The 21,698-nt window shown below is 52.7% G+C and overlaps 9 protein-coding genes across 9 annotated transcripts; 4 read left to right on the top strand and 5 right to left on the bottom strand.

Moving 5' to 3' along the window:
- Window positions 1–248: 248 nt before the first annotated feature.
- On the bottom strand, window positions 249–950 carry AYO21_04072 (hypothetical protein; the record flags this gene model as incomplete). Its single annotated transcript, XM_022654045.1, has 2 exons — window positions 249–838; window positions 902–950. 2 exons carry the CDS (start codon window positions 948–950, stop codon window positions 249–251), a joined length of 639 nt encoding a protein of 212 aa, XP_022513560.1.
- A 485-nt stretch (window positions 951–1,435) lies between these two features.
- On the top strand, window positions 1,436–2,098 carry AYO21_04071 (hypothetical protein; the record flags this gene model as incomplete). The annotated part of the gene is made up of 1 exon (XM_022654044.1): window positions 1,436–2,098. The coding sequence occupies one exon, from the start codon at window positions 1,436–1,438 to the stop codon at window positions 2,096–2,098; it is 663 nt and encodes a 220-aa protein (XP_022513559.1).
- A 1,251-nt stretch (window positions 2,099–3,349) lies between these two features.
- On the bottom strand, window positions 3,350–5,628 carry AYO21_04070 (hypothetical protein; the record flags this gene model as incomplete). The annotated part of the gene is made up of 6 exons (XM_022654043.1): window positions 3,350–3,918; window positions 4,003–4,016; window positions 4,241–5,082; window positions 5,159–5,337; window positions 5,417–5,491; window positions 5,553–5,628. The coding sequence occupies 6 exons, from the start codon at window positions 5,626–5,628 to the stop codon at window positions 3,350–3,352; spliced, it is 1,755 nt and encodes a 584-aa protein (XP_022513558.1).
- Window positions 5,629–6,990: 1,362 nt separating this feature from the next.
- Window positions 6,991–8,949, top strand: AYO21_04069 (hypothetical protein; the record flags this gene model as incomplete). The annotated part of the gene is made up of 3 exons (XM_022654042.1): window positions 6,991–7,851; window positions 7,917–8,360; window positions 8,440–8,949. 3 exons carry the CDS (start codon window positions 6,991–6,993, stop codon window positions 8,947–8,949), a joined length of 1,815 nt encoding a protein of 604 aa, XP_022513557.1.
- Window positions 8,950–9,517: 568 nt separating this feature from the next.
- On the top strand, window positions 9,518–11,299 carry AYO21_04068 (hypothetical protein; the record flags this gene model as incomplete). The annotated part of the gene is made up of 1 exon (XM_022654041.1): window positions 9,518–11,299. The coding sequence occupies one exon, from the start codon at window positions 9,518–9,520 to the stop codon at window positions 11,297–11,299; it is 1,782 nt and encodes a 593-aa protein (XP_022513556.1).
- Window positions 11,300–11,531: 232 nt separating this feature from the next.
- AYO21_04067 (hypothetical protein) lies at window positions 11,532–13,566 on the bottom strand (the record flags this gene model as incomplete). The annotated part of the gene is made up of 7 exons (XM_022654040.1): window positions 11,532–11,933; window positions 12,012–12,060; window positions 12,122–12,292; window positions 12,360–12,748; window positions 12,799–12,855; window positions 12,908–13,016; window positions 13,067–13,566. 7 exons carry the CDS (start codon window positions 13,564–13,566, stop codon window positions 11,532–11,534), a joined length of 1,677 nt encoding a protein of 558 aa, XP_022513555.1.
- A 531-nt stretch (window positions 13,567–14,097) lies between these two features.
- On the bottom strand, window positions 14,098–15,798 carry AYO21_04066 (hypothetical protein; the record flags this gene model as incomplete). Its single annotated transcript, XM_022654039.1, has 1 exon — window positions 14,098–15,798. One exon carries the CDS (start codon window positions 15,796–15,798, stop codon window positions 14,098–14,100), a length of 1,701 nt encoding a protein of 566 aa, XP_022513554.1.
- A 1,472-nt stretch (window positions 15,799–17,270) lies between these two features.
- On the top strand, window positions 17,271–18,768 carry AYO21_04065 (hypothetical protein; the record flags this gene model as incomplete). The annotated part of the gene is made up of 2 exons (XM_022654038.1): window positions 17,271–17,319; window positions 17,447–18,768. The coding sequence occupies 2 exons, from the start codon at window positions 17,271–17,273 to the stop codon at window positions 18,766–18,768; spliced, it is 1,371 nt and encodes a 456-aa protein (XP_022513553.1).
- A 144-nt stretch (window positions 18,769–18,912) lies between these two features.
- Window positions 18,913–20,114, bottom strand: AYO21_04064 (hypothetical protein; the record flags this gene model as incomplete). Its single annotated transcript, XM_022654037.1, has 2 exons — window positions 18,913–19,683; window positions 19,776–20,114. The coding sequence occupies 2 exons, from the start codon at window positions 20,112–20,114 to the stop codon at window positions 18,913–18,915; spliced, it is 1,110 nt and encodes a 369-aa protein (XP_022513552.1).
- Between the last annotated feature and the right edge of the window lie 1,584 nt (window positions 20,115–21,698).

Genomic DNA, 21,698 nt, shown 5'->3' with positions numbered 1-21,698 from the left:
CGCGTACCAGACACCCTGCGCCATTGTTGGCGTTTGCGGCGAAGGGTGTATGCGTTGTCTTGCAGAACCGGGCCTGAAACATGAAACACCGATCGAGGAGAGGTAGAATCTCAATAAGTGATGAGGTAGCTTACCCTGCTGTTGAAATACTGCTTATCCCAACGCGATTTCGGGTGATTCAGTTGAAGTGGCCCCTAATAGGTTAAATTATCGATAGGATGGGATATTGATTAGCGTACAACACAATTTCAGACTATACCTGGAACTCCATACTTGGCTGAGAAACCGGCAGCGACTATGTCTAGCACAGAATCCTCGATCGGGGTGTATATGATCGAATTCCAACCCTTCATCGTCTCCCGCTCCAGAGGACCGCCTTTCTGGTCCACCATTATTTTCAGTATTGCAACTGCATCATTGATATCGACCTCTCTTCGTTCAGATCCTATTCGTTTCAATTTCCGAGCGAGCGACCACTCCCACTTAACTGCATAGATGACCAAATTCTTCCCATGCCAGAGAATCACTTGCTGTTCAATCGATTCCTGAAAAAGTCTCATCTTAGTTCCGCCCACAGCAAAGACCTCCATGTGCGCGTTGATCCATTCTTCGCTGATTTTTCTCTTGTCGGCGACGGTACGGATTGCTTTTTGGAGCTTCTCCTTTATCTTTCCCAAATTTTCGATATTTGGATCGATGATATAGTCGATATCTTCGGTAGCGGAACGGTTCCCAAGGTGGCTAACCGCAACAAAGCCTCCTGCGCTGAGCAGCCTGACAGGGGCAATCTTTCCCAAGTTTTTGGACTTCCCAATCTCCCCGTCTAGATCAGCGAGCGCTGATAGCTTGTCAGACGACTTTTATCAACCAATGTATAGAACATAATCAATAGTGATCTAACCTTCAGCAAAGTCATCTACGGTAAATCTGAAAGGTTGTTCAGTAGCCATCCGAATATCTCTCGAAAGAGCCTAGCGCTTCGTGGGATCTCGGCAGAGTCGTTAACTTTCTCGCGGAAGTCGCGGGGGCCAAAGCTTAGCACCCACCAAGGAGCTTCTAGCTGCTCGTCTGTTCAAGCTACTGTTCATTCATCAATCTATTCATGAACAAACGCTTCAACATGCCATACCTTCAACACATGAGGCTGCAACCGCTGTAGTGCTTTCATGACGCACCTGATCAATGCCAGCCTGACCAGCACCAGCTACTTGGCATCAGAGCCTAACGAATCAGCGCTCCCAAGCGACTTAGCGCCTTGGCACAAATGTGTCCTTTGTTCCACGACAGAGCTGTGACAATTTTACCCGATGCCACCAAAGCTTACAAACACTCTGAATGTTTGACGGACATCTCAAGTCATAGAGGCAATCAAGTCTCTACTTGCCAAACCTTCTCCACCCTCTTTATCGCATCTTTCGATCCTTAGCCCAGAATAATGGCTCCACGTATTCTCACCATCAGCAAATCTCCGCTCCAAATACGCACCTCTATCGGCCGCTTATGGACCTGTCGTAGGCCATGGAGACTCTTGCTGCGTCTATTATGGCCGTTCCCATGGCACTTTCGATTAGAAGCTCGACCCACTGTGGCAGAGCTCGAGCGAGATGGGGCGATGCTACGAGATTCACAGCAGCAAGGCATCATGCAACTCCGCCGAATCCCCATCTTCCGAATGCGAGACACACCGCTACGCTCACTCTACCGTCTCTATGAAGATCTCTGCTCGGCTGATCTGATCATGATGGGATACGAGTGCGATTACTTTTTCTTCCACAACGAACATTCCTGGCGACTCTGCCGAGTGCCGGATCCAAAAGACCCAGATCCGATAACCTATGCCATCCTTGCTAGTATGGTCGAGGCTCTGGTTGACGCGTTCAACTGGCGTCTGGAACTTGGACTTCGACGAGATAAATCGATGGATGAATCTGAGCAAAGGCACACCAATTTCAGCCGGGAAGAAGCTCCAAGCTGGACCGCAGCCGTACCTCCTCTTCCTGAGACATTGCAGCTCGACAAAGTTGAGACGGGAACCCTGGACTCGTCTTTTCTAAAGAGAAATATCAGGGCTCCAAAAGGATATCTATATACTGTGTGACTAGTTGATTGGATATCTTGCTCTGATCGGTCTTGGTGTGAGTGCTTGACCTTCGTGGTATGACAATGTCGAGGGTAGATGCTGTGTTTTGATCCCAAAGCTGAATCTGCTAGAGCGTGTGGGTTGAAAGAGTGACTGAAGGCGGCCCCGTCACTCCATCATCTATTATTCTGGTTCCCCCGACTCAACCATCAACTCTGACGACATCCTTTTACAGCGGATCTGTGATGCTTTTCGCGCTCGCAACGAAATCTCAAAATGAATCAGCAACTTCGCAGTGACAACCTGCACCTGACAGAATTTCGTGAAGAAGGGCCTTCACATGTCTTCTGGAAGTCTACTGGGGTTCCAGGTGCACAGCAATTTCGGATTTTGTAGGCCGCTTTGGGTGTACTTGGATACCTCTCTGCTGCTGGCATACCCTATTGGCCACTAGACATCCGTTTGTCCATCTAAATCCCCGTTAGCTATTCCATATCTCTTTCAGCGACTAGGATCCCCTTTAAGCTAATTCACACCCTCTTCCGCCTCCTTGAGTATCCCCTTCCGTTCCCCCGTTCCACCGTCCGCTTCAAGTCCGGTCCGTCTCACTCGGTGATTGTTCTCCGAGTCTGCGCACTTTTACAACACCCAACACCCGCCGGAGTCTCAGTTCTCCGAAGTATCCCGGACGATCCGAGAGAAAGGTCCTCATCTCGATCTTGTCTGTCCCACTACTATCAGACACGGTGGCATTGGGTGTTCGAAGCATGTTAGAACCGATTGATTTTACCCCACACAAGGCTCGCGCGCGCAAGGCTGAGTTGCGCCATGATACCCACTCAGTCTGACACATGGTATTTCTCACGCCTGTACAGTCGCTGAGGTAGAGGATCAGGCATTGATAACAGGTTGCTCCGGGATAGAACGCTCAGGAGTCTGAGTCCGTTCTGCTTTCGAACGGCCTTTTCAACACGAAGGATGCACATAAGGGGCAAAAGGGGGTAATCCTAAAAACAAAGAAAAGGTTCCCCCACGGAAGAGAAGATATTGCAGAGTGGATGGCGTCAACAGCTGAACTCTTGGACCAAGATCAAGAGCCTGGACCTGTTGCTGGAGGGCATTATCTCGCAACGAGACGTGACTGACAGCTAGCTAGCGCGACGGATAGATAGATAGAAACTCCTCTGGCCATGGCGAAACCCTAATAGCTTGGCCAAAATCCATTCTTTCATTTCCCCGACCCTTTTTTCATTCCTTTCTCGTTTTCTTCTACAGCTCCAAAATCTCCACGGGGACCTCGACCGTTTTCGCCCGGATATAGTCTGCAAACGCTTTCCCCAGGGAATCGAGCAAGGTGCTCGCCAGCACGCCGCGCCCGAGGATGCCGTAGACGACGAAATGCACGGCCTTGATCTCGGGAAATTCCATCCGCTCGATAAAGTACGAGTCGCGCCAGTCGTCCCCGATCAGCTCCTGCAGCTTCGCCCGCGACATGTACCCGCGGAACCAGTCCCAGTGCGCCGGGTTGCGCGGGTAGATGCCAAAGTTGCAGTTGGCGCCCTTGTCACCGGAGCGGCCGTAGGCGATGTCGCCCAGCGTAACGGTGCGCGTGGGGCCTCCTGGGCTACGCGGGGTGTATGGCGTGGCGTCGAAATTGATCCGGCGTTCGAGGTGGTAGAACTCGGCGGGGAGCTTCGCGGGGATGGTCTGCGCGACTTTGCCGTCGGGGCCGAGAATGTGCGCGGCTTCTTTGAGAGCAGTCTGGTCGTACAGACCCGGGTAGAAGGATATATACGGCTTGGGGTGCGCGGTGCGGTAGTCGAGCGACCAGTGTAGTCCTGGATTTTGATATCAGAATGGATCGGACCATGATGATGGTTGGAAAGAGATCTATCCCGGAAGGGGTTTGGTTTGGGGAATACTTGCCGTGAAAGTGCTGCATTACATGGTCTGCCCAGGCAGAGAATATTTGAGCAACAGGCTCTTCTGTCGGCGCCTGTGCAAAGACACGACAATAGGTTGTGCTGCGGAGCTGGCTTCGTGGATTGTGCTCCGGTACACCGACACTTTGGTAGGGTTGAGATTCATGTTAGCTTTTGAGAGTTCGAGGGAATTAAATAGAGTACATGTTTGGCTCAACGCAAATGAGTTTTTACTCACATCTGAAATTCGAGGTGGTCAAACTGGTCCAAAACACCCTTCTCGTTGAGGAAGAACCGCATCTGCTTCTCGAACAACTGCCACTTCTTGTCCGTCGCGTATCCGGCCGCGTTGGCCAAAAGCTGGCATTGATACCCTGCGTCGTAGAACACAGCGAGCTTCGTCGTCGGAGGCGGCGGGTAGCCCTTGATCCCCGACATTTCGACGCGGTTCTTGCCCACGTCCCTGATGGCGATATTGGTCGTGTCGGCGGAAACATCGCTGTTCAGGTAGATGGCGCCCTGGATCTCGTAGAGGAACTGGCATTTGATGGTGTCTGCGTTGACGACGCCCTTTTCGGTGTTTTCATGCTTGGTGATCACCGCGGTTCCGTCTTTGGCCACCTCGGCGATGCCGAAGGGGAGGTCTACCAATAGGTCCAGGTCGAACTGGTCGAAACCGGCGAAATTGGCGCCCGTCGTGTATGCTGAGCATTCGATCAAGTGGCCCGCGATAAGGGCGCTCGCGAGTTGGTCGTAGTCTGTCGGCTTCCATTGATGCCAGTACCACGCGGCAGCAATCACTGGAGAAGCGTCGGCGACTCGACCTGCGATGACGATATCTGCGCCGCCGTCGAGGGCCCCTACGATCCCTCTCGCCCCAAGATACGCGTGCGAGGTGATGACGGGTCTGGATTGGTAGTCCTGGAGGGCAACGGCCAGTTTTTCGACCTTGACATCGGGATTGTTCGAATCGAGATGAGCAGGGATTTGACCAGTGCGAGTGATTTGGTCCTTTGTCTCCTCAGTCAGATCGTCGCCGGAGAGATAGGCGACTTTGAGGGAATAGCCTTTCTCGTTGACCTATGTATGTCTTGGTCAGAGAGCTCCTATGGTCTGGTAGAGAAGGAATGTGGTCATGCATGTAGTAAAGTCTTACAAGTTGCTGGACTTTGGCTGCAAGGCCTCCAGGGTTTAGAGCTCCTCCGTTGACAATGACCTTCAACTCCTTCTGAGCGATCAGATCAATGGTTTGTACGAAGCCGTCCCAGCAGGTCGGTTCCCAGCCGTCGTGCAGGCCGGCGTCCATTCCCTTTTTGTTTTCTGGGAGATTGATCTCTGTTCCCGCATTTATGCGCGAATCCATCAGTGCTAGTCTTGACAATGCCGGAATCTCACAACATGGCTCAGCACTTACCCGCGAGATAGTCGCCCGTCAAGAAATCAACGTCACCCCATTCCGCCTGTCGACGCATGTGGTACCCGGGGTCGGCTGAGGAATGTTAGTCTCGCTGCCCGCCTCGATATGAATCCAGTCGCTTGGGAATACGGACTTCTGGCACCTGACACATTGGCGATCCTGGCCGGCCGCTTGCCTCGCTGATCCCATCTCGATTCTTTGACAATCATGGTCAAGGGTGGAAGATGTCGACAGACTGTGTTGGTTTCGTGAACAAAATGACGAACGAAATTATTGAGTGAGAGAAGGGATATTCATTAAGAAGGACCCTCGATGAAAGCGGAGATATGCTTTGCCATCTTCGGTTCTCCAAGTCGTTCAGAGACGTGTGTGTGGTGACCTTTGGCTTTCCACCCGGCTCTGCCACTCCCCAGACTCGGTATTCATTCTCCTTCCCCACTGGCATTATCCACAAACATGGAGAATTGATGCCTGGAAAGTTGCAGGGTTGGAGGGTTGGACCGCAAGCGTTAAGCGGAAGATTCAGCTACTACGGTCTCCTTGATGGCTATGAAGGATAGATGAGCGTCTCTAGTCTGTATCTCACATCTCTCGTAATATCCTACTACTGTCATGAGCCTATGGGTCCAGAATACGAGCTATTGATCTGCTTCAAGAGTTAAGACGAAAATATCATACTGGATGTCGTTATATAAGTTCGTGTAATGCCCATAACCAATTGAAAAAAAAGATCGTCTCATTCTAATATGAACTGTTCAACTCTCGCATTGTCGAAGGAGCGACAGGCTGTATTGTCTTTTTATAGCCCCAAGGCTGCTTTGTTCTTCAGGATGCGCTGGGTCCAACATAGGAACCTTACTATATTCACTTGATCTGCCACACTGTTCAAGGATGCTATCTGACAAGTCCAGGTCGGGACAGCATCTTTCCACGAATACAAAAGCTCCAGATCTTATGATACACCACCCAGACCGCACCTGTTCTGGAGAGAGAGTCACAGCGGTCCTGAATCCCAGAAGAACTGATGTTGACACCCTCGGCTGCTTGTGCGGGGGGTTGCCGACCCATAAAATCCCCACTGATCCCACTTCTCTTTATATACTTCTGCTACCATGCACAGAAGTACTCGGGGTGCTCGTACCGTAATACTCCAGGTTCCCCTCCACTACGCGTCCCTCCTCTCTATCCGCTAGCAGGTGTCTATCAATCAAGTTGATTGGACAGACTCTTGCCAACTGGGGTGGATGTTCCCAAGCTCGGAGATCGAACCTCCGAGCTCTCGACTTCTTGCCACGCAAGGTTCACGGGCAGGGAGATGATATACCGCAAGATTCCTACAGCGGGGAAGTCTCTGGAAGACATAAGACCTGGTTCGTGCTGTTGGTGCTGGATTCTCGGTTCACAATCCTCCAGACCGGCTTGCCGCATCATATAGGACCATTGTCATTCCAAGTTTGTGAAGTAGCATATAAAAAGGTTGTGACGTTGTATTACGAGGCACACCTTCCTTTCATCTCCTTTTCTCAAGGTCCAAAACAGCATCATCTGCTCGTTTCACCTCTTATCACACAATGCCGTCCATCCAAAATCGTGCCGTGCGGATCGGAGGCTGTGAAGGAGGAATCACAGACCACCATGGAGTTCTGGCACGCATGGCTCAGAACGAAGACGTCGACGTTATATTCGGCGACTGGATGAGTGAGTACAACATGACCACTCGGGGTGCGGAGAAGTTACAAGACCCGAAAGCACTGGGCTATGAATCGGTTTTCCTTCAATCACTGGAACCGGCATTGGAGCACCTGGCGGCCAAAAAGATCAAGCTCGCAGCCAACGCGGGGGCCTCTGGTACGGAACTCCTCACCAAACATGTCAGAGAAATGATCGCCAGGAAGGGTTTGAATTTGAAAGTCGCTTGGGTGTCAGGGGACGAAATCCCAATCGAGGACCTCAAGGCCTTGCATACCAAGGGAGACAAGCTGCAGAGACTTACCACGGACAAGGACTTTTCGACTTGGGAGTTTGACCCTATCTATGCGCAGTGCTACCTTGGTGGACGTGGCATCGCAAAGGCTTGGGCTGAGGGTGCTGATATCGTCCTCACCGGTCGAGTGTCTGATCCAGCTCCCGTCATTGCCGCTGGCCTCTGGTGGCACGGCTGGGATGAAAACCAGTTGGATGAACTCGCTGGTGCTCTTGTTTGTGGCCATCTGATCGAATGTGGCGCATACGTCTGCGGAGCCAACTGGTCGGGATTCAAGTCTCTCGGTACTGGTAAAAGCATTCTCAACCTGGGCTACCCGATTGCAGAGCTTGCCCAGGATGGGACGTGCATCATTTCCAAGGAGCAGGGGTCCAACGGCATTGTGTCGATCGAAACCTGCAAGAGCCAGCTTCTGTATGAGATCCAGGGCCCGTGGTATTTCAACTCTGTAAGTCTTACCTTCGAAAGCCACAACAATCTAGATCTGAGTTTAGAACTGATGATCCCGCTTAGGATGTTGTCGCCGAGCTCTCGAACGTCCGTATGGAGCAGCTTGGTCCAAACCGTGTCAAGGTCTCGGGCGTCAAAGGCCTCCCGCCACCACCCACTACCAAGGTCGGCGTCACTGCCATTGGCGGCTACCAGGCCGAGACTCACTTCTACGTGGTCGGCCTAGACGTTGAGGAGAAAGCAGCCATGTTCGAGACGCAGATCCGAGACGTCCTTCCAATCGACAAATACCACTGTTTCAGGGTGTCTCTGAACGGCAGGAGCCCTGACAACCCGCGCAGTCAAGAGTCTGCCACGTGCGACCTCCGCGTCTTTGCCCAAGCCCGGAACGCTGATGATCTGGCGACTTCGGTCTTCTTGCAGCCCGTCGTGGACACGGTCATGCAGACGTACCCTGGCGCGCAGTTCAGCCTGGATATGCGCCAAGGCACGCCCAAAGTGTATTATGTGAGGATTATCCCTTTTGTGAAAATGTCTATGTGATGAAAGAATCATCCGACTGACCTGAGACTTCTGTTGTTCGCAGGAATTCTGGGTAGCATTGATCCCTCAGGGAGTCGTCTCCCACCAGCTCCACCTCCCAGACAAGACGATCGACATTCCCACCCCGACCAAAACCCAAACCTACCCACGTCACCAACCTTCGTATGACCCTGAAAACCCACGCCCATTGACGTCCTGGGGTCCGACGACCACGGCTCCGCTGGGATATATCGTGCATGCCCGGTCCGGAGACAAATCGTCCAATTGCAACGTCGGCTTCTACGTCCGCCACGCGGACGAGTACGAATGGCTCAGGTCGACGCTGACCATTGCCAGGGTCAAGGAGCTTCTCGGTGAAGATTACAAGGGCGGACTGGTCGAGAGGTTCGAGCTACCAAATATCTGGGCTGTCCATTTCTTGTTGCTGGATCACTTGGACCGTGGCGTTGCGAGTAGCAGCACATACGACATTCTCGGCAAGAACCTCGCCGAGTATCTGCGGGCCAAACATGTTGAGATCCCGACAGCGTTCTTGGAAAGAGGCAAGATCTAGAAGAGATCCACTGGATACGAATCAATTTGTAATTGAGGCCAATTGTCTGTCCCAACGAGGTGGGCTCGCGGGATTCGTTCTAGAACTCTGGAGGCATGAAAACTTGACATTGTCTTCTGATTCCGAGTAAGGGCGTGGGGAAATGACCAGAAACGGGCATAGAATGGAGAGCTATACCAAATACGGGTTAAATGTGGAGTCGCCTAAAGTGACGGGGATGTCGCCTACAACGAAGAGTCATCTCGATGGCACGTTGAGCGAACCCTTCCACATGGCGTAGAAAAAGCCCCCAATCATTTATACTGTGTTGTATGGTGTGTCGTCGTGGTCCTATGGAGCCATCGGAGCCAGTGCAAATCCGTCTATTCATCTCTGTTCTTGATTGAGCAAGTTCTTGCGATGTAGCTGACACCGGCCCAAAGATGCCGACGTGCTCTCTTTTGCGCAGTTATGTCAAGAAATGGAATCCTTCTGCGTGGTTCATTGCAATAAATGTCTAAAGTGTCCCGGACCTTGCGACAGCCTGTTTACTTCGTCAGAATCCATTCTTGACTGTGGCTGACCCGAAATGCCTTCAACAGTCAAGCTTGCAGAGTACCTGTTCACACGTCTTCATCAGCTTGGAGTGCGCTCCATCCACGGCGTCCCTGGCGACTACAACTTGACTCTCCTGGACCACATTGAGCCATCGGGACTGCACTGGGTGGGCAACTGCAATGAGCTGAACGCTGGATACGCTACCGATGGGTATGCGCGGATCAATGGCCTCGGAGCACTGATCACCACTTTCGGGGTTGGAGAACTTTCTGCTATCAATGCCATCGCTGGCGCATATTGTGAACGCTCAGCGGTGGTGCATGTGGTTGGCACGCCCGAGAGATCTGTCCAGGATTCCCGTCTGAAGGTCCACCACACGTTTGCAGACGGGAATTTTGACCGTTTTGCCCAGATGCACGCCCAGATCACGGCCGCGCAGGCGAGTCTCTGGGATCCCCTATCGGCACCAGAGCAGATTGATGCGGTGCTAAGACAGTGTCTATTGCAGAGCAGGCCGGTCTATATCCAGGTGCCGGTGGATTTGGTGGATGCACCCATCGAAGCAGACCGATTATACTCACAGTGTCTGTCTGCGGCTGTCACTTCGATAAACAGCACCATCACACCTGCCCACGACACGGTGCTGTCGCTCGTGCTGGAGAAGATCAAGACGGCAAAGCACCCGACCATCCTGGTTGACGGTGAGAGCAGAGCCCTCGGAATCACCGAGGACGTCCAGCACATCGTCCGACTCACAAAGTGGCCTACCTGGGTCACCGTTTTTGCAAAGGGCCTTGTGGACGAGACGGCTCCCAATGTCCACGGCGTCTACCGGGGCAGCTATGACCCCAAGGCAAAGGCATTCGTGGACAGCTCTGATCTCGTATTATGTTTCGGCCCTCACTTCAGCACTACCAACACCTTCGACTCGACGAGCATCCCCCCAGAAGCCGTCACCATCAGCTACACGGATAATGAGGTACGGATAGGCGAGCAAATCTTTCGCGACGTCCGGGCCCGGGCCGCGGTGTCCCGCCTGCGCGAGGAGCTGAGTGTTCTGGCACCGACGCTGCCAGCGGTACCAGGACCGGAATTTCCAGAGAAACGTCCGATGGTGTGCCATTCGCTACTTCCAAGCAGACAGAAAGTAACCCAGGACCGACTTTGGCGCGTGCTCGCCAACTCCATCCGCCCGGGGGACATTGTCCTCGGAGAGACCGGCACTGCCGGCTACGGCGTGCAAGAGATGTCCCTCCCACAGGACACCAGGGTATTCGCGCCGGTCACCTGGCTCTCGATCGGGTACATGCTGCCCGCGGCGCAAGGCGCGGCCCTGGCGCAGAGGGACCATCTCCTCTCCGCCCCGTCCAGATCCAACGGTGACGCCAAGCCGGCGCGCCCGCGCACCGTGCTCTTCATCGGCGACGGCAGCTTCCAGATGACGGTGCAAGAACTGAGCACCATCATCCGCGAGAGGCTCGACGTGGTCATCTTCCTCCTCAACAACGACGGGTACACGATCGAGCGCTGCATCCACGGGCTGCGGAAGAGTTACAACGACGTCGCTCCGTGGCGGTACTTACAAGCGCCGTCGTTTCTGGGTGCCGAGGAAGGCGACGACGACGACGTCTTTACGGCCACGGTACGCGACTGGGGTGATCTGCAGCGGGTGCTGGCGTCAAAGGAGATGACGAGTGGGAAAGGGTTGAGGATGGTGGAGATTGTCCTGGATCGTGAGGATGTGCTCGAGGGGCCTCTGCTGGATTTGTTGCAGGAGGAGAGGAAGGTTGCCTTGGACGGAGCGAGTCAATAGTAACCAACAAAATAATGTGTACAGACTCTAAGCGGCGAAACTTGGGCATTTAATTCTTGTGATCCTAACATTCAAGACTATACGCGGTATGACGCATATTGCAAACACACATACACATTGCCATTTTCAACCATATATGCTCGCGACATTACATCTGGCCCAGTGGTCAGAGATCCGAGAAACGATGCTCCTCATGAGAGAAGCAACAGGGGGGAACCCTCCACATCACTTTTCAAGCTGCTGCCCCCTTCTTCCCCAACTTGGGCAGATGCAGCCTCATCTCCTGCCAGAAGCCGAGTGGCTTGTCGACAAAGCTCGCCTCGTACGCGTCAATCACGGGACGCTCCCAGACCAGATCTGCCTCCTCGGGCTTGACGATCTTGGTCTTCTTGACGATCTTCCACCCCACGTACAGCAGCGGACAGACGAAGCACATGGTGTAGTAGGAGAAGAAGACGCCGACGTCCCACCACCCGGGTAGGAAGGTCGTGTACCCGTACGTGCCGACGATGAAGATCATGAATATCAGGGCCACCCAGGCCACGTACGGTTGGCCCCAGCCTCTGTATGGCAGGGTGTTGCGGTCGTAGCCCTGTGCCTTGAGCGCGCGGTAGAAGAAGAGGTAGATGATGCACTGTTCCACCACGTCCGGATTGTTAGTTGGTTGATATAATATAGCTAGCATTGAACACATGCACAATGGGGTTCTCACCATGACGATAAAGTCGATGATTTGAGACGCCTCGGTGAGATTGGTTAGCCTGGTGTTTTGAGGTTAGAGCCTCTTCTGGTTTGAAACGATGAGGGACGGACGGTGCGCACCAGGTAATGACTTGGGTACTGCTCGTGCCCAGCGTGAGCAGCGACAGCAGCGGAAACAGCATGGTGACGAAGAAGCAGTAGATGGGCACTCCGGCCTTTGTGCATTTCTGCAAGAATTTCGGAGCATGCCCGTCGAGCGAGAGACCGTAGAGCGTCCTGGAAGCGCAGTATCTGTGAAGAGAGAAGCGTCATCAGTCTTTGGGAACTGTCACCGGAAATTTGAACTAAAAAAACGTACACGTAAGTGTTTCCTGCCGAGAAGATACTCGTGACGAGAAGAGCGTTCACGATGTCCGGGAGAACGCTAATGCCCATGTTCTGCATCGCAATCACATAGGCCGATGCGCCTGCGGTGCCGGCGGAACCTCCATTGAGAACGTCGTTCAGAGTCGGATCGTTGTAGGGAACTACGATGCCGACGCAGAGGGCGCCGACGATGAAGAAGATGCCGAAGCGCCAGTAGACTGTCTTGAAGGCCTGTTTGAGGTGCTTCCGCGGATACATGGCCTCGCCGCTGACCATGGCCACATACTCCGGGCCCACAATGGTGAATGCAGCCATGAACAGGGCTCCCAGGAACCCTTCGAAGCGGCCGAGGGCGCCGGTTGTGACATACTCTGCAAAAGCCTGCAATGGGTAAGTAAGAGTCGATGTAGTGGATGTTGAGAATGTCTCACCCCAGGGTTGTTCCAGTATCGAAATCCGTATGCATCGTGCTGCGGGTTCCCTCCCACCTAGACTCTGTTATCAAATGCCGATTGCACCAGGCTCAGAAGTTGTGCATACCATTGTGACAAAGGTAAAGCCAAAGACGATAAAGACCAGGATCACTTTGCCACCTGACAGCCAAAACTCGGATTCGCCGTACCACTTGACCGCAAAGAGATTGATCAATCTGACATATTAGCACTAATCCAGGACCACCAGCTGTAAGACCCAACTTACCCGTATAGAACGATACACCCAAGGCAAATGGCGACCTTGGGGATGTTGTCGGACCAGTAGGTCAGCACGAGGTTCAGCGCCGCAATCTCCCATGGGATCAAGACAGCCTCGTAGATGAAAAAGTTCCAGCCGACCATGAAGCCGAAAGCCTCGTCGACCCATTTGGATCCCATTCGAATGAAAGAGCCGCTGACGGGCATGAAGACGGCCATCTCGGCCATACAGCTGTTGACGAGGCCGAGGGCGCACGAGTACAGGGTGAAGGCGATGAACAAGCTGCCGGGTCCGCCTTCGATGAGTCCATATCCGATGCTGACGAAGAGCGCAGTTCCAATCGAGCCGCCAATCGCTATGAGCTGCATCTGCCGATTCGACAATCGTCGCTTGAGGGAGTCGACGTTTTCCACCACCGCCGCCGCCTCGCCTTCTTGCACCTCATAGCCACGCTTCTCGCTCATCTTGTCTATTGACTGCGAGGGTACAGACTTGATGGACGCCATGGGAGATGAGGATTTTCAGCTGTGGTAACAGACACGGGATCAGCCCCGGGGCACCAGAATATCTTATAGAACATCCTGGCCAACAATGTTTACTGCCGATTGACAGCGGTAAGACGGACAGGATTGCGAATATGATTAGGTCCGTGGCCAAAAATGATCCAGCTTCCTGACAAGGTAAATCCATACGATAGGTCAGAGTGAATTGGTACCTTTGAAACCAGGAAACATCGTCCAGCCCGGAACTGGTTGATAAATGGAGACTTCTTATCAGTCGTGCCGGGCCCAGATCAGCAGCCGAACCCCAAGGCCTCGAAGATAAAGGCTTCGGCATATCTTGGCCCTGCGTCGTTACTCTTCCTCCCGAAGTTGGTTACTTGGCATTCTGTTCGCTTGTATGGCCCTCCCACATGGGTTCACCGTGTCTGTGGATCCATGTCAGTAGTGGACTTTTGTACCGCACGCGAAGCTGTTCGGATGGCACTAGAATCTCGGTAACAAATTAGAAGTCGGTAAATTATAATGCTCACTCCCTCAGAGAGAGGCTGTCTCTGGGCTTATTTTGCTGGTGACATCAGTGAATACCCTACGGAGTGCTGTCCCAAGACGTCCAACTGCTTTCGCAAGAGCTGCCTCCTCAGCAGACGCAAAAGTCAGGCGGAAGTAAACAGCGTCCTCTTCCTGGGCAAGAGTCCTTTCAAGTTCACTTGACATCTGGCCCTTGCCATTGACAACACCAGTGGACTTCAACAGGGGCGTTCGAAAATGGCTGCCCTTGCAGGCGAGCACCCCCTCCTTCAGCCCCTCCACATAGATCCTGTTCTCGATGTCCAACAGTGCTTGGTGTCTTGCTTCTGCATCCGTTTGTGTTCGTGATACGTCTATCAGCTTGCTGCAGTCAACCTTCAACCAGATGAACATGCCCGCGCAGATGTCGTCCCAAGAACAAACATCCGCCAATATTCCCCTTCCAAGTTCCATTTCCATGGCTTGGAGCATCCCGGTAGCTTTTCCCTGGTAGTTGCTTGCCAAAGCCTTGAGCCAATTCAGGAATCCCTCGTGGCCCCATGTCTCCGACAGCAGCTTATACACAGCCAGCTGACTGAGGCCGCTTGGATGGATGAAACCGAGGTCATGTGCGGCTTGAAATGTCTCGACGATGGCCTTTGGCGCTGTCAGCCAACCCAATCTCAACCCTGGCGCGAGAATCTTGGACGTGCTGTCGAGTCTCATCACGCGTCCTGCGGTGTCGAGCGATAGGTAGGACGGCGGCGAGACAGTATCTGACCCTCCAAGGCCTTGTGGAAAGTGCAGATAATAATAAGGGTCGTCTTCGAGAATCATAATGTCGTGTTTCTCGGCAACTTCCATTATCTCCTGCCGGCGATGCTGTGGCTGGGTTATGCCTGTGGGATTGTGTCCGGTGGGTATCGTGTACAACAGCCTCGGCGCCCGCTTTCCCAGATGGACTTCGTCCCAGGTTGACAGGATATTGTCCAGGGATTGAGGAGATAGACCATCGTCATCCATGGCAACAGGGACCAGTATCAGGTTCAATGCTGCGGCCGCCTCGATCATCCCTGAATACGTGTATTCTTCCACCAGGACAAAATCACCGGGGTCTGCGAAGTTGCGAAAGGCAGTTTCCATTGCCGGTGTGTTTCCTCCCGTAAGACAGATCTCCCAATCTGAGTAGGGTGGATTGTGGAGATATGAGACGTGGGTGGTAAGGAACTGAATGAGCTGTTCGTGCCCAAGGGAATAGCCGTAGGACAATGCAATTGATAGATCGATCGAAGCTGACACGTCTTGCTTGTATACCACGGCCGTGTCTTGCTTGCCTCGGGCTCCATTGCCATTCGTACCCTGACCACTCCAGGCACTAGCATCGGGCAAAGAATATGCAAATTCCATCTTCTCGAAAGGATATGTGTCTGGCGACGGACGGCCCGTGCCCAAGCTGATCATGTCTTCACCCATCTCGGCCACGCTGGCTTTCAGAGACGATGGCTGTCGAACACGTCCTTCGCAGCTGAAAAACTTGCTGACATCAATACTTGACTTTGGTTTCTTGCTATAGTATTCAGCCTTGAACAGATCTGCCGTCGTGATTGGGGCTAGAGTCCTTGCTAGTGTACCAAGGTCTCGGAGTGGAGGACTGGCATGACCAAGTCCATTGGGTCTGGAGACGTTGTGGCCGCATTTTCCAGTTAGAGCATCGTCAATAGAGCCCATGCCGCGCCGTTCCAAAAGTCCAGTAGGAACGCCCACACAGGTATAAAATCACCCCTTTGATCGTAGTGTTTCCGAAGGGCCGAACTGAACCTGGAGGACTGTTCACACTGATAGTGTCAGGCTGGCTGTTTTCCGATACAGTATATCCTAACCTTGCACGCCGTGATCTTGTGAGTAAGTAAGGATGGCCACCAAACAGATGGCGCGATCGTGGATTCATATTTACTCGGTGCTTCGTTCGGCAAATGGGGTCCACGCCCTGTCGAGCCCACGCTAAGCCTGATGAGGGCAAGAAAAGGAGACGCCATCAACCACAAGGGCGTAGATCGGTGGTTCTTGTTGTAGGGCGGCGTCTCTCGCGCTCAGCGAATCAATCCTCACCACTGGTTATCACGGGGTCCCCCTCGACATTGCTAACGTTGCAACGTCGGCTGGGAACAACTTAACAATGAATGTGTCGATCCAGTCAGGGCTGGAAAGAGTATCCCTACTGGGATATGACCTTCCGATGGAATCTGGACCTCAGTTAGGCGAACCGAACAAGGGTTCAGCGCAAGTTCGATAGAGATCCGGATTCTGTATCATCCACTACTGTGGGAAAGAGCAGGGGGGTTTTTTTTTGGCGGCCATGCTAGAGCTGTCGATTCGTGATGGTCGATGAGAGTCTTAGAGTGATTAAGGCCAAGCGCGGTGCCGTGTCTGTCTGTTAACAGCATCATCGGCGAGCCTTGCGGGACTGAATGAAGTGCAAGGCATTCTCGGACACTGCACGAGGTACTCGATATTTTGTATCGCCTAATGGAGCCTCGGAAAAGCAAAGAAAATGACCATTTCGGTAGGCAGAGAATTTGAAGTTACGGACCCATTCGATAACAGGAGGCTCGAAGTCATCTACTTACAGGAGTCAAAAAAGAACACAAAGGTCCCACTAAAGAACAGAGTAATTCGACCCTTGGAATCAATATGTTCACAGATCGTTACAGATAGACGACCCAAAAAAACAAAAATGAAGAGAGTGGGATTCGAACCCACGCGGGTTGCCCCATCAGGAAACGTGGTGTCAAGACTGAAGCCTTAACCTGACGCCATAACCAACTCGGCCATCTCTCCGAATAATGGTTTGATACAACTGACTGCGTAACAGGACAATTGTTGAGAGAAATATTTGCAAAGGAATATATAAACTTAAATTCTTTCTCGCTTGCTTACGTGAGTGCAAATGCCAAGGTGGTGTCGGCGTCAAAGGGCTTCTTTCCATACCTTGGCATTTTGTTGACCAGGCTCCACTTTCGGTCCTTATCGGTCGCCTTGTCACAATCCACGATGTCTTGTTTTCCTTCTAGACAGAACAACACCTCCAATCTGGCATTGATGCGTTGTCGACCGGCGTATAAACCTTCCAATGCTACTCGAAGCTCATCTAAGGGTGGTCCCTGTGTGATCATTAACAGTATGGAGCCGTAATCACCACGATGGTGGTCGGAGAGTCAAGCCCACCATCAAACGCACTGGCAACCAAAGGTACGAAAGGACTTGGAGGCATTGGAGCTTTATCTCAGCCTAACCTCATCAGACTGTCGTGTGTGCAACAGAAGGCGAATACATTGCGACCGTACCCTGCCATTCTGCACGAAATGTGCACGAAAAGGCGTTGAATGCCCTGGCTACGGACCAAGATTCCGTTGGACGAATGCCATTGCTGTCCGTGGTCGTTTCAAAGGCCGTGGCGCGCCTGATGTACAGAATACTCAGTCTCTGAACTTGGATCCTCAACCTCTACAGAGAGTCAATGATGAAACAATCTGTACCCCAAACTATCAGTTCGGTCTTGCCTTGGCTCAGCAGCTGCCACCATCCACAGCACAACGTCTCCTTGAATACTATGCCGCCAGTATTGCACCACTGATGGTCTGGCTTGATTCGGACAAGAATGAGTATAAGCGTTTGGTCATTCCTCTGGCAGAGAAGGATGTGATCCTCCGTCTGGCAGTTCTTACCATCTCCGCAGAACACATACAAGATGAAGACTCCCTCCCACCTGGATTCTCCCAGTCCACGGGCGAAGCTGCGATTCTCATGATCACCGAACGAGTTCGTCAGATGACGGAACACAATATGGTCGATCCACAGATCGACGTCAACGGAGGAGTCACTGCTAACGTTCTGGCCGCCATGCTCATCCTCTCAAACCATTCGCTGGTGAAGTCTGAATTATCTCATGCACAATTTCACAGGCAAGCCGCACGGATTCTGATGAACTCACTGGCATTGAAACGACCTCCTGATGATGACCTCACCATCTTTCTGAAAAACCAGTTGGCCATTTACGATGTCCTGTGCTGCACAACATTGTTCAACTACGAGCACGTTCAGCACGCTATTTTGCCCCATCTATCACAACCAGACGTCCCTTTTGGTGATTTCCTCAAGATCTTACACCAAATCACCTTAACGTCTTTCAGTAGTGCCAAGCATGGGAGACAGATGGAAAATCTTGAAGCGGAATTCAAGCTTGCAAGCGGCTCGACTTTGCTGGCTGCAGGGACGCTCACACAGACGCTGACCGCATTGCACAGAAGGGGCTTTATTCGACTCGTCCAAGCATACCACCATGCTGGAATCCTCTACGCTTTGACTCGTCTGAGTACATCCTCTGAGAATGACGAGGAACGACAGATGGTACTGCACGCGGATGAGCTTTTCAAAGTGCTAGACCAGTTTGAGGACATGAACGAAGTCTTGCATAACTTGGCATGGCCTCTGTTCATTGCTGGAACCTCTTGCCGGGGCGACAAAGACCGCATGGGGTTCATTAGTGGGCTTTGCCAGAGGTTATCGGCGAACACGCGATTTGAACACTATACCAACATCTCAATCTTTCTGCAGGAGCTCTGGCAAAGTTCGAATTCTGACTGGACACTCCTTGCTCGTCAATGGGAACAGAAAGGCACTCCTATCATAGCCGTCTGACCCAATATGCTGGTTTTTCCTGCGTCTTGTGTCAACGAACGGAAAGCAATTTGTTCACGGCGCCTTGAGGAATTGCTGGTTCGATCAATCATGATCAACTGATTTGGGCTGAAGAACTCCGCCAACAATCTACAACTATTGGCTCTATTTGAGGTACTCACGGATCACGTCTTCTGGCGGATCCTTGTGCAAGAAATTTGGGACTCTCTCAAACATTTCCCACGCACTGCGCCGCAGAAATTCCGTTTGGTCTTTGATCCATTGTTCAACCTCGTCCCGCTGAATCATTTCTCCCGTCTTCTCCTTCTCGGCCAGGCCCGCCAAAACCAGATCGATCCGACCTCGGAGACGGGTGAGCTTGTCCTTGAGGAACAGGTTGATCATTAGGGCCATGTCGTCGTTTGCAGGGTCGACGCTCCGCAGGGAAGAGTACCGGTCGTCCATATTGGGATCCGCATACGTGTAGCTGGTCACCATGCTGATTCGTTCGGGGACATTGGTCGCTCGCAGGGCCGCGTGCTCGGTGCACCCGCCTTGCATGATGACAGCTCCGCCGATGGTTGGGCTTTTGACTCTGACGATGGACCCGTCGCCGGTCTTGATGGCTGTCTCGCCGCCCTGCATGGCGCTCGTGTCGCTCAGCATGACCACACACACGACCGGGACCTGGTCTTTGTGCCACGAGTCGATCGGGACGTTGTCGTACACGGACTTTTCCAATTCCAGGGGCGATTGTGGTGGCAGGGGCGTCTCCGTGAGCTTGTAGACGCCAGCCAACCCTTCGGGGCCGAGTTGGATGTTGAGCATGCCGATGTCGCCCGTCTTGTAGAGTCGACGGAGCGGGAACCCAGCGGCTCTGTCGATGGCAGCCTGAGTGGCTGGATGTTGCCATGCCTGAAGCATGAACTTTGCCGACTATCGCTCTCAGAATCAGCCTCAAACCCGTTTCTCAATAACTCCATCTCTCCCGTTTCGCGCTCGCTAGAAACAGAGAATCAAAAACCAACCTTTTCATGACCGGCCACATACGCCGGAGCTCGCTCCCACGACTTGAGGTACTTGTCCAAGATCGGCTTACTGAGCATCTCCCGTCGCAGGATGCGCACCCCTTCGGCGGAAAACAGGGGGAACGGGTCCGTGTAGCACAGATCGGGGACATTGTGCGGCGGCTTGGGGAGGCCGACTTCGCCAAACGTGTGGCGTTGGGCGGGTGGTTGGAACGCGAGGTGGATTGCCGGGTCGAAGTCGGGCAGGTCGAGGTCATCGAGGTCATTGAGAAGTGTTGCTGGGTCTGCCGCCGCCGTCGTGGGGATGGCAGTCAGGGGAGTTGCGATGTCGGCTGCCATTTTGGGTAGTCACTGAGATGAGGACTTAGTTGTATGGGCTTCCCTTGTTGGTATGGGATGAGCAAGTGGTGTTGTCTGAAGGGCATGCTACATTCTTTATCTATGACCGGTTTGTCCTGGACCTTGAGGTAGTAGTACATACACTTCTCCGTGTCAGGCATCACCGAAAGCCTAGACTAGACTCTGGAGAGAGGGATCTACAGATAGCGGTACGTTATCTATCCCAATCAGGTATATTCATGGAGAACCTGATTATCGTTGTTGTACACCAGTTCCGTACGAGACAGGCAGATCCTCCCAGTTCCAATTCTGCAAATGCTTCCCAGCGCCTCGGTGTCGAACTGTACCGACTACACTGTTCCATTTGCGGTAAATATATGCATCGTGGCATTCTTGGCTCTTGACTGGGTGCTTCTAACAGCCTTGCCGCTTGGCCACTGATAAGAAACCCCGAGACTAAGTTAATGGTTTGTTATCTACCACTCTTATTAAACCTCGAATTCGATCGAACTAGGAGGTAAGAAGGAGGAGACGGAGAAAAGAGAGTTTGGTCACCATGCCTGAATGTAGTTAGCAATGCGAGCAGAGCGACATATTGCCCCCCTCCCCCCCTAAGCTCTCCACGCTTGCGCTCTCCGGAACTTCGACACCTCGGGTTAGACGCCGTTCGATGATCCAATGATGCGAGGATATCAAGGAGACGGCACACTTCGCACGTCCTTGTAAGGCATGTACGGGTCCGGGCATGGCACATGGAAAAGGAGAAAGCGCGGGGTGAGGGTGAGGATCAGATTGGCTGCGCAGAGCGGATCACTCCACGATCTCCCTTTTGATACTCGAACGGGTATCGTGCGTCTGGTGGAGGAGGACGATTCCTATCAAGATTGTACGAACAGCCCATCAACGACCAAAGGGGGAATATTTGGGAGGTGCCAGCGCCGTCCCTGGATCTGAGGGTTCAAGGGGAATAAGATCGCCCCGCCACCCAACCAGCCTTGGTCTTTGGCTGGCAAAAGACTTGTCGGATCTTAGACGAAAGCTTTGGTGAAACGATGCGAGGAGTTCGATAGATCGCATGCTGTGGGAATACTGCACATGTGCGCGCCACCGACTGAGGTTTTGGGAAATGGGATGCTCACTGCTAGGTATGGTAGGTAAGGGAGAGAACATCGGTTGTGTCTCTTCTGATAGTGGTGGCAGGTCCCTGGTATCCGCATATGTGACATTGTATGCAACGAGACTGGTGTATCTTCCTGGTGTTATTGTCTGAACTTCAATCCACACCCTCTTTACCATTGCTTTCTCACTGCGTACAACAAGGACACCGCATTCGTGGTTCTTGAACGTCCGATAGGGTAACATGACCACGATATCGTCCTTCAGATCTATCTGTTCGACAGCATTGTCCTGTCCGCCATGACCTGTCAGCCAGAAGATACCATACCAAACCCAGGGCCAGCCATTCTCCAGTACATACCTTACCGAAGGCGCGATGGAAAGGCAGAATGAGCCGTTGTTAATCACTCCTAAGTCGCCTCGTATGGATATGCCTGTGCTCGCGTCGACATGCGAGAGGCAGTGGTG

Source organism: Fonsecaea monophora (genome assembly GCF_001642475.1).
Source record: "Fonsecaea monophora strain CBS 269.37 chromosome Unknown Scaff22, whole genome shotgun sequence".
Lineage (NCBI taxonomy): Eukaryota > Fungi > Ascomycota > Eurotiomycetes > Chaetothyriales > Herpotrichiellaceae > Fonsecaea > Fonsecaea monophora.
This window is presented reverse-complemented; position numbering and strand designations above follow the sequence as displayed.